This window comes from Pseudopodoces humilis, chromosome 6, assembly GCF_049639895.1.
Source record: "Pseudopodoces humilis isolate 2021_Gansu_Grassland_sample_001 chromosome 6, ASM4963989v1, whole genome shotgun sequence".
NCBI lineage: Eukaryota > Metazoa > Chordata > Aves > Passeriformes > Paridae > Pseudopodoces > Pseudopodoces humilis.
In genome coordinates, this window is record NC_142205.1 from 6,726,738 (window position 1) to 6,743,288 (window position 16,551).

A 16,551-nucleotide genomic window follows, 5' to 3' on the forward strand; every position below is an offset into this window, starting at 1 on the left:
TTTAATTAAAACTTATAATTATTCTTGATTACCTATTAGCAGGAGTCATAGTCTAATTGTATTTGAGTGTCATTATCTAGCACACAAGGAAACTTTCTGAAAAATACAGGTAGGATCAAAAGAATAAAGAGTCTTTACTCTTCCCCTTTTGCTCTCCTACTGCTGCTGCCTTTAATTTTTGGTGTGTTTTTTTGCTGTGTCTCCAGTTAATTGGCAGAATGAAAGGTTTGAAAATTCAGTGCATGGGAGGATACTTTGAAAAATAAGCATCAGGGGAAAGAGAAACATGAATAATTTTTAACAGCTAATTTCTAGTTTTAAAATATCCCAAATACATCTGCTCAAAGTCACAAGCAATTTAGATGTAGTTCTCATAGGAAAGGGCGGAAGGAGGAACCTTTTTATTTAGGTGTCTGAGCAGAGCCACAAACCACTGCAGAGTTCTGGATCTCCAGCGGTACCAAAGGGTGTGTTTTCACCTGCAGCAAGTGCCAGGTATTTCCACAATTAGCAAAGCCTCCTGTTTTAGAGGGATTCCAAGAGTATTACAACAGCCTGCTGCTATTTACATCCCAGAATGTCTCTGACTGTTTTCTGCCACAGAAAAAGAAGGATGCTTTTGTTTTTCTAAGCTGCTGCCTGACTTCAGGAGAGCTACAAGATAAAACAGGTTTCTTAACTCCAAATGACCTGCCCATCAGACCACAATGACTTCTCTCATGAGGAGGGACATCTCTGCTAGATACTTCCTCCCTGGCAAAGCCTCCATGCAACTCCTTCTGTTAAAGGAGAGGCACCCTTCAAGATCAATATTGACCTCCTGGAACCAGGACACAAGAATGGAGCAGCAGAAGCCTCCAGCACTAAAAGACTGCCTCTGCTTTTATTTTCTTGTTTCCACTTGCATAATCACACTCCCATCCTGACTGCACTAAGGGAGGAAACAAAATAAAATCCTTTTTTGCATCTCAGACTGCACTTCCCTGAGGATGGGAACTGCCTCTGTGAAAGCTGAACATGACTGCTTTAATTAGATGACTATGTAAATTTTTCAGTATGTTTACCTAGACACTTAATCTTTGTACAGTTCAGTTTTCCAGAGCAGTGTAAAGCAACATCAGAGCATCTTCCCTGACCCCAGGCAGAAATAAGTACATATTACCACCAAGTACTTAAGACTTCTAAAGCTTTTAAAATTTTTACCAGGCACTCATCTATACTGTATAAAAGCTGAATATCTAGCCTGAAAATATTTTTATTAATAGAAGAATAGGAGGAATAAATTCTCTGAAGATTATTCAGGAATTAGAGGATGAGGTGTGGTTTTGTACTGGGTTCTGATTCAAATATCTGATACTACAAATACAATTAATACAACCCTGTAAAACCAGTGTCATGCTACATTATTTTCTGTATTTTACACTGTATTTGACACTACCATTAAGGGAAATTATTTTGACTTTACTACAGTGTCAAGATGCAACTTTCTGGAAGGATCACAGCTGAACACAGCTGCTGTCATAACTGAACAGTGTATTTTATTTTAATATACCAATCAAAACATGACAAAACATCGCAAATGTGATAAATGCATGATGCTGGACACCACAAAATTGCAGCTCTTCTTTACAACATTCATAGCTTAAATCAGTGACATGAACATTTCAGCAAAACTTAAAATTCTCAGATTCTTTTCTCCTTAGATTTTTTTCCGCTCAAATTTTGTTACTGAAATAAAGCTTTTCATCAGCAGCTACTATTTAGCATCATTTAGAGCAAAATGGGCTTCTAAGCCAATTCTCTTTTCACACAACTTGCATTGTTACTGTAATACTTCTGCAACATTGCAGTATTTAAGTGGATGCAATTCCAAAGCCTGTCTAGGTGAAGATTCAGATGCAGGTTACTGCACAAAGCCAAAAGAAAGCTAAAAAACACTTCACACTGCAAATACTGACATTAAGGACAAAGCCCAAAACCAAGCACAAGCCTGTGCATAAGGCATTTACACTATAATTCTAATGAGATAAAGGATGCTTTTGCAGTAGAGTAAAAATAACCTAAATATACAGATAATTTTCCTTTGGAAAGAGGCAAGCAATCTTGTTACACTGAGATTCCAGGCAGCACCATTTGTTATTATTTTAAAGTCAACTCATCTTAGTATACCCTCCCCACTCCCTGAAGGCAACTTTTACCTAATTCTCTGTATTAGCACATGTTCAAAAATACTTCCAAAGTTTTTACAAACAAAACACAGAAAAACAGTGTTGAATTGTTAAAACATGCTTGCATGCAATGCACCAAAGTGTGAATTTTTATGTTAAAATGCTTGTATCTGAATGTAAATTGGTTTACTTATAGAATATTCTTCTATAGGCTATTCATAGAAAACTCTGTTTGCTTACACACCCATTTGCTACACTTGAAAGGTCTGATGGCTGTTCCTGCAGAAAGATTTTGGTAGCTCTTACTATCTGATTCCTAATTTAATTTATACTGGATTGCTACAAAGAAAAGGAATTTACTCCAGTTTAAATCCTTATGTATTTGCTGAAGGCACTTAAGGTTAGAAAATCACATTTTTGCAAAGGTTAATTGGTACTTTATAAAGAAGCTACTTTGACTTAGGAAACAAATGATAAAATATTAGGAATCTTTTAGCTCCCTCTGCTGCCCTAAACCCTTGACTAAGCCGCCTTCTGAAGTCTGTCAAAGACACCAAGCAACGAGGGCAGCCCATTAATCCCTTTTTAAGAAACATTTGGCATATTAAGTATGCCCAGAACTAAGATCAGTACACAGGAAGAAAGCTCTCTAAAGTACTATTTGATTTACCATTGCCTGTGCATTTTATTATTTCCTTTCTTTTTTTCTCCAGTATCTGTTGCAAGTAAGACAAGGAAGAACATGTTTGAATTTGGATGGCAGTTAAGAAAACTGGTAGCTCTTGTTCTCCGAAGAACTTGACATCTGCAATTCCCACTTACCTAAGAAAGAGCTGAGAGCACTCACTGCCTGGAAACATTTATTCCTCCTTCCTCTTATTTACAGATCAACTTACATGGTACAGACCAGCTTTAGTAAAAAATTCTTTTTGAAATTCAGGGAAAGCCCAGACCTTGACAAAGTAGGCCATCTTCTTATTAATATGCAGAAAACTTAATTACCTCACGCAAAACCGCAAGGGGTTAAATCACAGTTTACACAAACTAGATAGGATCCATCAATGGTCATGAAAAAACACTTGGTATTTGTCACTTCGGTACTTCCCACTTGTTGAGAAGCCAAGCTATTACACACACAAGAAAAAGAAATCAGGAAAGTGAATGCATTTTTCTTCTAATTAAGTTAACTCTTTTTTACAAGATTTCTCTATCACTTTGGGAAGACAACCAAATTCAATCCAAAGCTGGTTTTTCCCCTCTGCATTCCTCCTGGAACCATCAACATACTCCGCATCAACTATGAACTGAAGATGCATCTTATTAAATCTCAAGCAGAAAAAAGGAGCTCTAAAAACACGGATGTTTCCTTATACGGAAAGAAAGCCCAGGCGACATCCTTGAAAAGAAACTATTAATTTATCGTGCACTTTTACTGTCCTTCAAAGTGCATCACACTTGGGTATTTGCCAGTAATCAAACCTTCCCGAAGAAAGGCTGCCCTTCATAAAAGCAAAGATGACAGGTTTTATCTGAAATTTCAGAAATTTATCCCATTAATATGCACTTTCTTTTCCAATTTACAATCCCGGCCAATTCTTCATTTCTTAGGTAATAAAGCATCACTGTTAAAATAGCTAACATACATTCCAAGTTTTCTTCTGGGTACTTTTTAAAAAGATGAAGAAACATGCATACAAAGAATAACATTAATACAAAAAGAAAAAAAAATAGGAAATGATTGTTTGAGCATTCTGCGTGCCAAGATGCTTTTTGCTTCATCAAAACCAGAAGGGAAAAAAACCCCCAACATCTGTCTGGGGACAGACAGGGTCTTCACAGACTTGTACTTGGCACATGTTGCAGTCTTTGCTGTGTAAATATCACACGAGGTGCTCTGGGAAGAAATTCCTGGTTTCAAGCAATTACCAAATTGGGAAAGTCACTCTCAATTTTCCAGTTCCATTTCCAGCATTGTGCTGTACTTTAATCCCTAATACCAGTGCAAACAAGCAAGAAGAAATGAGAGAAGCTCCTTTCTTCCTCCAGCAGTGCTCCCTAAAGCTTGGATACCCACCAAAGGCAGTGTATAATAAATATACAGTGCTCAGGCAGCCAAAGTAATGTATTTAAAAATCATTCACAGTGTTCACCAAACCCATTCACAGACAATTCAGACATTCCCCCTGCATGCATCACCTTCTGTTCCTTCCTGCTTCATCTATTAGCACCCAACAAATGCAACAGAGGTCAGACATCCCAAGGTAACTGCCAAGCAATGGTCAGTAAAACATGCACGCATTTAATTAAAGATTTCTAGAATATAAGCAAATAAACAGCATTGTTTACAGTTTGTTACAATATAAAGCACAATAATACCTTAATTAGAGATAACAACTTTTCAAAATGCCAAAAACATTTTGAATTTTCCAAATTACCCACAAAATGAACACATTTTATTTTTGCACTGTGACACTTCCAACTGTTCTGCCAAATGTATACTACTATAATTATGCTTTGCAATCACCAGCCTCACCGGAGAGGGGGACAAAGAACAATATAATCAGTAACTAATTAATCCTTCACATGTCTTGATACCATTTATCTCCAAGGGAAGAATCCTAAATGTTATTTTACAAATTGTGAAGTGAGTTGAATATTAGCATCTCAGAGTGCCTCGAATCATGTCCTTATGCCTAAGCTTAATTCACAGTTACTGTGAATTGTTGAGTTACATTGTGAATGAATGAGTTACTGTGGAAGTTAGAAACCAGAATTTAATACCTGGCTTTTTTAAGGGATAGTCTTCAATAGCAAAACATTGAAATGTGCACAAAAAATATAATTGCAACCAGCTTCGGGATTAAAAGCAAATATTCAATTTCATATTTAAGTAATCATCAAAGGGAATCATAGGTACCTCAGTGACAAAATCACTTACTCAGCTGCATTAAGCTACATTATGTTCAAGAATTCATGAAAAAATACACAGTGCAGTTAGTAAGTTATTACAGCTTATTTTTAAGTGAACTTGCAATAGAAATAAAGTGCATCTTTAAAATATTCTCTTCTAAGGAAAAGTTCAAGAGAAGAAAGCAATGCACAAAGTGATGAACAGAAAAGCTGACCGAGAAGATAAACCACCTTTAATAGCTCTACAGCTCATTATATTCCCTGAGCTTTGTAAAACATCATACATATTTCTAAATTATAAAATATTTAGGCTGTGTTATGAAAGGCACATATATCAGAAAACAATTCTGGAAAATTAATTTTTAAACCTGAACAGGACCATATGTAGAAAAAAAGCCATTATAAAACAAACCAATCCCCCCTAGTTTTTATCCCTTTTGATGCTATTTTGAAATTATCAGACAGGGAAATGTGTTTACAAGCCTCAAAGAACATTTGAACATATAGACACACAAGAGCAGTTCCAACACTTGGCAGCCAAACTGGGTTCCCATAACCATAAAATTTCAAGCATGTATAAATATCTGTTGTTTTATCCCCTCTTCCTGATCATCTTCTGCCTAGCCTTCCCACTCTATTTTCCCAGCCTGGCTATTTGGTAAATGGGATTAAGGAAGCAGAGAGGTGGCTAAAAAAAACCTTATTTTCCTACATTACTTTTCAAGTGGATCAATGCCCTCCACTGCATGGCCACACAGATTTTGCCATAGGATGGATGCAGTGAATTGTGCAGGGCAGGGACAAACAAACGAGACAAAAGGCACTGATTAAACAGCATCACTGGATGGGAGCACAAAGCCTGGGGGAAGCCACTGCTATTTCAGTCACAGTGGCTGCTGGTCTGTCACCTCTATCCCTGGTAATGTTCCTTCCCACGTTATCACAGACTTTCTGCCTCTTACATTGTTCTGTTGCTCAATATAATAAGTCTATAAGGAGGCTGAAGTTGCACTGAGTGGGCTGAGCTGCTCTAACTGCTGGCTGCCATCAAAAGGGACAGGTTTGTCATTCTTCTTCACAACTTGTCAATTCAGCTGACTAACAGACGCAAAAAAAAAAAAAAGTTTATATTTTTTCATTTTTTATTGAAGAGTTGGATACAGAAACTCTAGGATGGGAAGCTGAGACTGGGAGCAGAGAAGAGGAGCCTGCACTCTCCCAGGTCAGTTCTAGAGATGCACAGAAAAGTGGGGTAGCCTTCCCAATTTCATCATCCTCTGCAGTCAGTTCCCCATTTCTCTGAGCAGGGATCAGTCTCCAGCGAGCAGGATCAACTAGCCACTTGGCCAGGCAGTCTAGGTGGGACACAGTAACATTCTGGACCTGGCAACCATGGGTGGGCTTGGTCAGTTTTAAAAGACTGACAAGGAGATTAATCACCCACACCAAATATGGAGCTGCATCCTTTGATATTTGGATGAAATGTCCCTTTCTCTGGCTACATTAGGCTAAACAGTCCCAGCAACCCCACTGAGCTTTTCCAACTGCCCCTTCCATGCAACTGCTCTGTCAGTTGAACAGTGACCTGGACTGAGGAATTTACCTAAATGGAAAATATGCCAACAAAAGGTTTTCATAGGAGTCAACTTCTTAATGTAGCTCATGGTAGAATCACACTCACATTGGCACAAAGTAAGGGGTAAAAATCCACTGCCAAGGACTCCTCACACAACACAGCTACTGGGAAAGGGTCTCAAGACCAACATGTGGAGGAGGCAAAGGTTTTACCTCCAGTTCACATCATTTAATATGTTGCAGAGACCATGTGCCCACTAGGCTGTACACTGTCTCCCATCATGAAAAAAAGAAATTAATTCTTCCCTTGCCTTTTAGTGAGAAACTAACATTTTAATATAAAAATTAATTTAGTCCAGACCAGAATATACATATATTCTTAAAAACAGTACAACTTATCCCTCGACCTATTTTCATACCAGCTTTAAAAGCCCTTTTGGAGAGAATAGCAGGAATACGCAATTCATCATATGTGACCTAAGGTAAAAGGACAGACTGAAATGATTACAACTCCTTTCACTAGAATTCATGCTATTTTTATTAATACTCATTTAACATTTGGGGGGTCTCCTGCAATTTTTGTTTTGTTTTCATCTGACTTTTTACTTCCTTTCAAGGATCAGATACAAGCTGTTAAATCAATCTACATGAAGCAAGCCTGTAGAGAGAAAGAGCCCTGAGAGCACTATGTGGTCATCTTGCCCTTCTGCAATTGTTGTTTTATATAAATCTACAATCATTTACAGTATTTGAGTACAATGTTGTAAAATGCTAAGGTGAAAACCAACTCAGCTGTATAATACGTCATAGACTAGTTTCTTTTATTTGTCTAGATCCGTTTCCACCCAAAAAACAGCATTTTTGCACATTCAATTTTATCTCAACAGGAACTAAAACTCAATTAAAAATACACTGAATGACCAAAAGAAAATACCAGTATTCCACAAAACTAAGACAGTTAACATTAGAAACTGAAACGTCTAACCTTCAAATATGCGATCCAGACGTTGCCGCTTCACTTTGTGTTTGTCCATTAGAGACATCAAAGTGGAAGCTCAAAGAACGTCCCCACACAGCTTGGTGATGCTCTTCTCACGCCAGCCACCAGGTAGAAATGCTGGGTCTTTTATAAGCTTATTTCTACCTGTGAACAGAAAGATAAACTTTAAAATACATCATTTTTGGCACCTTTGCCCAGATGATCAGAAATTATCTGTATGTAATCTAAAGAATTTAAAAAACCCCACAAAGTTCTTAAATCATATTAGGTAAACTGGTATTTATTTCACAGCAAACTGTCTTCTAAGCACAGAGATACACAGCACACGGCACAGCTCGGACCAGCCAGTCTGGAAATGTTCCAGGACAGCTGCTGCTCTCTGCCTTTTCACTGGCAAACACTTTTCTGCCCTTCCACTCAACAAACCACGAACTCATGCAGGCACCTTGGGCAGGCACAGGTCCATATTCCTATAAATTGACAGAAACATGTTCGCCTGAGATGAAATTGGAAAGCCACAACTTTGCACCACAAAGCTCACAGTGAGAGAAAATACTCCTTTCACTACTAACTTTCAGGCTCTTGATGATAACATAATTCAGGGTTTCAGCTTGGAAGTTGAAGGAAACCAAGTCAAGAGGCACAGGCACGGGGAAGCACATCCCGGTGACAACAGAGAATGCCAACATCTCTATCAAGTAAATGGCATTTGGAGCAGGTTATGCATGACTAGGCAAAGCTCTTTGGCAGCAGATACAACCAGGCACTTTTCAGATACCGTGGAGCTGGGCAAGGCAGCATACAGGCATTGCAACAAGCAGGCTGCATTTAAAGCCAAACCACTGAGAAGCGGGAAGGGGGGATGGGGAGAGAGAAGGAAAAATCCCTCAATGAGAACCTAATCATAGCAGTAGAATATAAAATGCATGCAAGCAAGTGGATGTGGTAAAACTACAGATACAGATGCTCTAAAAAGCATAACCAGAGCACCACTTTTATTCACCTTTCAATATCTGAGTAGACTTTGAGAAACAAACACAGAGCACACTGTAGTACAAGCACTGTGCACACTAAATTGAGCCAAATAATCAACCTCCCTGTTTCTTTTTATTCCTGCCTAGCAGCTTTCAACATCAGTGGATAGGATTAAATGGCCTTACAAGTGACTGAACCTAGAAATCTGCTTGTTTCTTTCGAGAGGCTGAACTGCACTAAAACCAAACATAAGCACATTTCATTAACATATCATCAAGATTCATGAACTCTGAGTGAAATTATAAAGAAAAATATGTCGAGTATCAAGAACTGCACATTTACATTTAAACTAAGTATCTTTACCACTACTGCCCTGCTTGGTGCATTTGGACTTTTAATAAAGTTCCTTTTGTGCTTTTTTTTAAAATTAATATTAAGTTAATATGCAACATTCATCATGCTTTTAACTCTTCATTCGCTTCATCATCCTCTTCACTTCCCCTCCACACCTCTTTATCCTCAAACACAAGATTCTTCTGCTGTTTTGCACAGTGTGTGACTCCAGCTGAATGTAACATCACATCATGAAGGGGAGAAGAAAAATTTATGAGGAATGCAGAATCCCATTTTTTCTTCTTTTAAAAAACAAAGACTGTTGCCATTTTAGAAATTCACTTTTACGTTTCTCAGAATTGGTATTCTTCCAAAACACAATGTTCTTCAATACTGAACATGGCTGTGCTATAACACTGCACAAGCATTACATCAAATCTAACATGCATTTTATAATCTTAAAAGCCAACTAAGTAAGTATAGAACTACATAACCACCAGCCTTGGCTTAAGAACCTGTGCACAGAATCTGCCTTAAACTAGTCATTAATTTATTTGCTTATCATTCCCTTTTTACAATCTACTTCCTTCAATTACCACATAGAAAGATCTAAAACATAAAAACCAAACCAGAATATAATGATCATTTTAAACACTAGTCTTGGTTTAAATTTGTATAGCTTATTTAATTTCCCATCTTGTAGAAACATACAGGCCTGCTGGCCTCCTTGCGCTGTTTTGTTTATTCATTCAGCAAAAGATTTTTCCACTGTAGTCACTCTGCATACAAAGCTGGATGACAGCTGTGAAGAACAGACCATCTGTAACTATTGACCTAGCACTGAAAGTGTCACCAGATGTTTTCTATCTGTCTACAGTGGCTTCAAAGTGTACCATATAAATCATGGAATTTTTTTTGCTTTCAAGCATTGTTTTAACATTATTTTATTGATAGCAAGTTGTCATAAGTTTAAAAAATAATTGAGAAAAAATAAATTAACATGTTAACACCATTCTAAGTTGAACCCTCATACAGTTTTATTACACATCATGTTCCAACAGAAAGAGCAGATGATGATATGGGAAGCACTTCCCAGCAAAACAAAAGCCTTGTAATTGTGCAAGTGTTAGTTACTGCAATTGCTAAACCACAACATGAATAATTGTATTTGAGAAATTCATTAAAAACACAAGCACAGTGCCTGATGATCTAAAAACCTGAACACCAAATACCAAATAGTATTTAAGACCAGGCTCCTGTAGTTCAATATTTTAAGTGAGAATCCAATTTAAGAACATATAGTGCTTACTATATGTCAAATAGTATCTACAAAGTCATCTGAGATACCATCAATGCACAGAACCCTTTAGAGCACTATGCATTTTAGATCAAAATATACACTGTTGCAAACAATATTAGAGTTTTTCCTTCAGTTAAGCATATGATTCCAGTATATTTTTAAAGAGAATATGTCTCTGGGTATTGCTGGAACATTTAACTCTTTCTTAAGAAAGGAAGAGCTTTACTCTGAGATTTCAAGAAAAAAGGAAAAGTGATTTTCCAACATATTTCCAGCAGAGAGAGAAAATCCTACAGAAATGATAAACAAGTAAATCAACTTTGAATTCAATTTTCAAATTAGATAATACTGGTAATGAATAAAGGACAAACATTAGCTGTGAGTGAGAAGATTTGAAGGAAGGCCCATTCAAAAACCATGACTTTTCCATAGAAAGAGGATGAAAAGGAAACAAACTAAGAAATTAATTTTTTTCAGAGAGCAAAACAGTAGGCTAATTATACACACCCTGTGTATGTGTGGGTTGTGACAAATTCCACAAGACCAGGGCCTGGACCATTTCCTTTGCATCAGTCTAACCAGGGAGTGAGGTGTAGACCAGGAAGTTTCAGCTAGATCTGAACAGAAGAACTGCACCACCTCAGACTGGTTACCTCACTCCCAAAGACATCCAGAGTATAAACTCTCCTGGGCACAGACTTCCACCCACAGGCTATGAAGTGCAGAAGGTTGATTTCTACCTTTGCCCCACTGTCAGTTGCAGGCAGAGATTTTTAGGCCATCCCAAATCACAAGATGAAGCACAAGAAATCCAAAACAGAAATTACATTCTCAGAACAGACAGGTCATTAGAGGATAAGGCCATGAAGGTCTGTGTTACCCTTGGGAATCTCAACCTTCACTTAACTCAGCCATTCCAGCTTGCACTCCTTTGTCTGAAACTACAGTGAATGATTCAAATATTTTTCCTTTTTACTAATAACTATCAAAAAGTATAATGTAATGCTATCACAATAAACACTCTAAGTTTACTTTCCAAATTCCAGTGTTGTCAGTTTTGATGATCAAAAATTGGATAAATTTCCAAGACAAGCCAGACTAACACTTTGCTTCTCCTTCCTTCCCATCCAAACTGATAACATCTCTCTTTTCCATCACACCTAATGAGCCCTGAAGTGGCCATTCTGTACAGCCCTGGAAGCAATAAGTAAATATAATGAAAGTGCTTTTCCTCATGCTAGAGATACTTTAATTTTCCTAAATAATCATGCATTTTGTTTTGCAGTAACTGTTTGTTTCGGTTAGTAAGCAAATTATTTAGTCCAACCCTCCTGCCACGGGCAGGGACAACTTCCACTAGACCAGGTTGTTCAAACCCCATCCAACATGGCCTTGAGCACTTCCAATAAGGAAGTCTCCACACTTCTCTAGGCAATTGTTCCAGTGTCTCATCACCCTCATTATGAAAAAATCTTTATATTGAAGTCAACCATACCTCAACGTCATTACTAAGAAATGGAAATGCAGCTAAATTTCAAAATATTTCTGTAGTACGAAACAAGTATCTTGTGTTTGGCAAAAGAGAGGATTTAACTGTGTTGATGAAGAGACAAAAGTAAAATGACATAAGAGAAATTTCTTTTATTTGAACATTAACTTAAAGATGCATTTCCTCAGTAAAGCAGTCAACTTTCTGAGGCTATGTCAAGAAATGGGCTCTAACTCTGTAAAAAGAAAAAATAAAGTTTATGATGTAAGAAAGAAACACCCTACTCTAAAAAGCTCTACAATTTGTAGCTAGACCTTTCTAATGTCAGTAGCAGCAGTATCAGTTCTGTATAAAACAGAAATTTTGGATCAGAGGACTGGTGTTTCATAATGGAAGTTAAGTAATGCTAACATCTTGAAATTATATAGTGTACTACACCTAAACATGGAATATAAAGACAAATATCTGAATTATTTTCCTTTCTATATTCTATTTATAAAAGTATTAACAGTACTTATCTATTGGTGTTTGAAAACTTTTCAATTAAAGATATGGAAGAACCTCAAATAGGAGGATGAGAAATAGAAGATAAAGACTTTTGTTTGGGTATTTCTTCAGAATGCAGCAGGGACTGCTACAACAACACTGGAACATCCTCTTTGGAAGTTCATCAGGACAGCTTTTCTTCTTACATCCTTTCCTGAAGATCCTGTGACTTATGCTGAAAACTTCTGCAGTATGAAACCATCACTGTGCTCAAAAATATTCCTGCAAAGGTTTAAGCTACACTTAAAAATAAGTATGGCACATTGAGCAGAACAAAAATAGATTAATTGCCAGAAGAAAAAGTATATGTCAGCCTTTTTGTGCAAAAATTGAAGTTAGTCTATCTTGTCTTATGAAATCTAATACTGAATTAAGAAGGAAATATATAATTATATTTGCCTGTCATACAATTTATCTTGGCATTAAGTATGGCTAAGCCACTTTGCCTTACCATTAGATGTCAGTACAGTCTAAGAGAAACTGTACAGGGAGCTTCAAGATCAATAAATTGATCACAAAAACGAAGCCATTAGACAATTAAACACCAAAACACACGTTAGCTACTCAGAAAAGGACTAAAACCCCAAACATTCTAATGGCATTACCTAAATCTAAGGTGAATCTGTCTCAAAAAGATGGAGGACTAGAAAATGGCCTGAACAGGCAATAACCATGGTCCAAAGCATTAAATAGCTAGCTGAAAAACTCCCCCAGCCTGAAGACAGTATGACTGAATAGAATTCAACAAAGGCATATAAAATACACTCCATGTCTCAACTCAATGTCTGGGGAGCACACAGTGAAATAGCAAGTCAGAATATTAAAAACAACAGGAGGCTCTGTCATAGAGTATGTAATTAAATCGTAACATCTGGTGTCACAGGTATAGTGGATGCCAAAACCTTAAGTGGTTCTTAAAAGAGATAAGACAAGTTTATGGAAAACACATCAGTGGCCACTGATAATAACAGCCACAACACCAACCCAGGTCAGAAATCCATAAGCTGGTAAATGCCAAAGGCAGGGAAAATGTCAGCACATGCTTTGTTCTCACAGTCAGCAATGACTGCACTGTGTTCCACTGACCAAATGTCTGTTTAGTTCAGCATCCAGCACTTGCCAAGAAATGAGGTGCTGCATTAAAAGGGCAAGAGCAGAACAGGATACTTGCTTCAAGCACAAACCAGTGGCCACTTCTGGAGCCAGCACATGGACGAGATGGAGCTGCAGCACCTTCCAATACATGGGCACCCTTACATTCTCAGGAAATACAGAGATAAGCTGTAAAGGGATTGCTCCTGCCAAAGTGAGATTTACAGCCCACAGGGATGCACAAAAAACATCCTAAGTGCAAAATAAAACTGAAGTAAGTTATTAGCTATTAGTACTACGAACAAGTTAGTACTAACACACACTCAAAAGGTACTGCTGGAATCATCAAGCTGACCATCTCTCCAATGTAAAACCTAAGAGACATCTAGAAAATGATCATAATTAAAAAACTGACAGTGCCACAGACACCACCCTAGCACATGGAAAGCTCTTCCAGCAGTCCGTGTCCTTTATTACTGGCTGGTTTTGCTTGTCAGTTTGGCTTAAACATCCAGTGATGATTTTTATTGCAGCTTTGCCTGGTGGAAAAACTCCCTCATGTTCTTTGCACAAGTACCTCTTATGTATCACCAAGCCATCCTTTGATCTACTTGCAGAAGAGACCAAGCTCCTTGATACCCTCCTAGGACATCATATTTCTGATCATAAATTGTGTCAAACCTTAAATTCAAGAGGAAGTCACTAAAATACTGGTTGGTGAATACTAAAACAAGACAAAGCCTTGTAACTGCAGGAGCAGTTACATCAATATCCAAAGCAGAAGAACTTTTACCACTCTCTTTCACAGTCCTTGAATACATTCAGGGACCACATCTGACATTAAAAGACTTTGTACTCCAGCAGTTTTTTCATCACCCGTGCAAAGCCAGTTCTTACTAGGATGGGGCTCTCTGCTCCAGGAATACAGCCAACAGTCTCCCCTTCTGTATTTATGACCCAAAATTTGAACACAATTTCACAGAATCACAGAATCGTCCAGGTTGGAAGGGAACTTCAGTATCATCAGCATTTTTTCTCTATTTATGAGTGAAGGTGTTTACTCCTGTTGATAAAAATGTTCAAAATAAAGCCAAGAACACTCTTTATCAGCACACCACTAAAACCAAGGCTTATGAGCTTTTGACATATTGTCCACTATTTTTTAATGCTTTGAATTCCCTTTTGGACTATTCTTTCTTTTTAATTACTTTAGCACCAAATAAAATGCCTTCCAAAATTTAGTGTAATAATTTAATAATCATAAGCCCTTATTTTTATGACACAGGACTGTAAAATGGCCTTTCTGACAAGGAATATGGCGAAAACAGCAGTAGTAATTCTGTCATTACAAGCTTTTTATGAGGTATTTGTCTTCACCATAAGGGGTTTTGTCCCAGAGCTTTTTTTTTTCCCCCTTAGCAACATTCTCTCTCAATTATACATCTGTCCACAAGCCAAAAATTACTCACTGCTGAAAATGAATTACTGCAGATGTGTATGACTACAGACAGATGGGAAGCATCTCTGCTATCCCAGATTTCTAGGTCATGAACAAAACTTTATGAATAACTCAAGCTATTAGAAAATTATTAAAAACTGGTGACCTAAGACATACATTTTTCAGTAAAATTGAATTGATTTCTTTAGTGTCAGAAAACACTCATTAAGTGGACTCATACTGCAGCTATGATTCTCATCAAACAGTATCTCTAAAAACTTCCATTCCAGGTATTTAGCACAAGCTTCTTCAGGAAGACCAACATTGTAACAATCCTCAGTCTTAGTCATGAACAGATTTAAAGGAAGGAAAATGAAGAAACTGGTGTGGTCTAACATCATGAACCTGATTCACTCACATACTGAATTCCTGGCTTTGCCTCTTACTCTCCCAACCTGAGGAATTGAACCTGATGGGTGCATCCTTCACTTCACCCACAGCTGCTTTGGTTTGTAAAGCAACACAGATCCAGTGCCCAGAGATCCGTCACAACTACTGCTTTACAAAGTACTTTGGAACTTCCAAATAAAAACCATCCAGAAATGACAAATAAGTCAGCTGTTAGATCAGTGTTAATCACTTCTGCATTTTTCAAAGTCTGAAAAGAAAGAACATTAGACTGAAAGAAGATCAATCTCCATTCAGGGTTTTTTTTTCTGAACAGGCAGAAGAGCTGGAAGCCTTTCTCCTTTTTGGAGATTTGGATAGAAGAGCCAGGAATTGTGTAAATGAATGAAATACAATCTCAGGGACTTTGAGAGAACAGCAGTGAAACTGAACTGCCTCCCATTCAAAACAGAAGATTATCGCTATTTGAATCAGAAACTCAAAGGAATAATATGTATTTAATATTTTCATGCACCTGAGAAAGTATAACAGGATGCAAAGTATTAGTCAGCGCTCATGACAATAAAAAAGCAAATGCCTTGGTTAATGAATTCTCTAAGAAAGGAAACAATTACTGGTGCATTTCATGAATCTCTGTTGCTAGAAAGGATTCAAACCACCAAGGAGAAAAGATTACTTTTAATCTTTTATTGATTTATTGACCCTTTTTTTGTGTCCAAGAAAGACACAAACCCACATCAAAATGCTAGGCACACGGACTCCACATGTGAAACTGGTTCATCTGTGACAGATCTACTAGTAAAAATAGCCCATAGATGTCCAGAAACCTGTGCTTTACAACTTAAAACTCCTGGTTAACAAAACATACACTTGTGCAGTGGAAAAGAGAGTAGGGAAAAAAAGAAAGCTCTATTCTGAAAGTAAAATCACATTTAAAGACATTTAGGTTAGAAATTTATTTACAACTGATTAAGTTTAGAAAAAGAACTGTGGGTGGACCGGGTGTTTTTTTCTCTACACCAAAAAGCCTCATGTTGGATACCATGAGTCCAAAGGAAGCCTCTAGGCTGATGAGAGCCTTGGAGCACCTCTGCTACAGAGACAGGCTGAGAGAGCTGGGGGTCTCCTGCCTGGAGAAGAGAAGGCTCCAGGGAGACCCTGGAGCACCATTCAGTACCTAAATGGGCTATAAAAGAGCTGGAGAGGGACTTTTGACAAGGCCATGGAGTGACAGGACTAAGGGCATGGGCTTCAAACCGACAGAGGGCAGGGTTAGATTGGATACAGGGAAGAAATCCTTTACTGTGAGGGTGGTGA

General features: G+C 37.6%; 1 protein-coding gene across 3 annotated transcripts in view; it reads right to left on the reverse strand.

The window, feature by feature from the left end:
- CTBP1 (C-terminal binding protein 1) overlaps positions 1–16,551 on the reverse strand; it is a 235,914-nt gene that overhangs the window by 174,542 nt on the left and 44,821 nt on the right. For all 3 annotated transcript variants that reach the window (XM_088055985.1, XM_014261908.2, XM_088055984.1), the window contains exon 2: positions 7,639–7,797. In XM_088055985.1, the coding sequence (XP_087912111.1) occupies positions 7,639–7,696 (58 nt within the window). In that variant the 5' untranslated portion in view covers positions 7,697–7,797. The remainder of the gene's footprint in view (positions 1–7,638; positions 7,798–16,551) is intronic.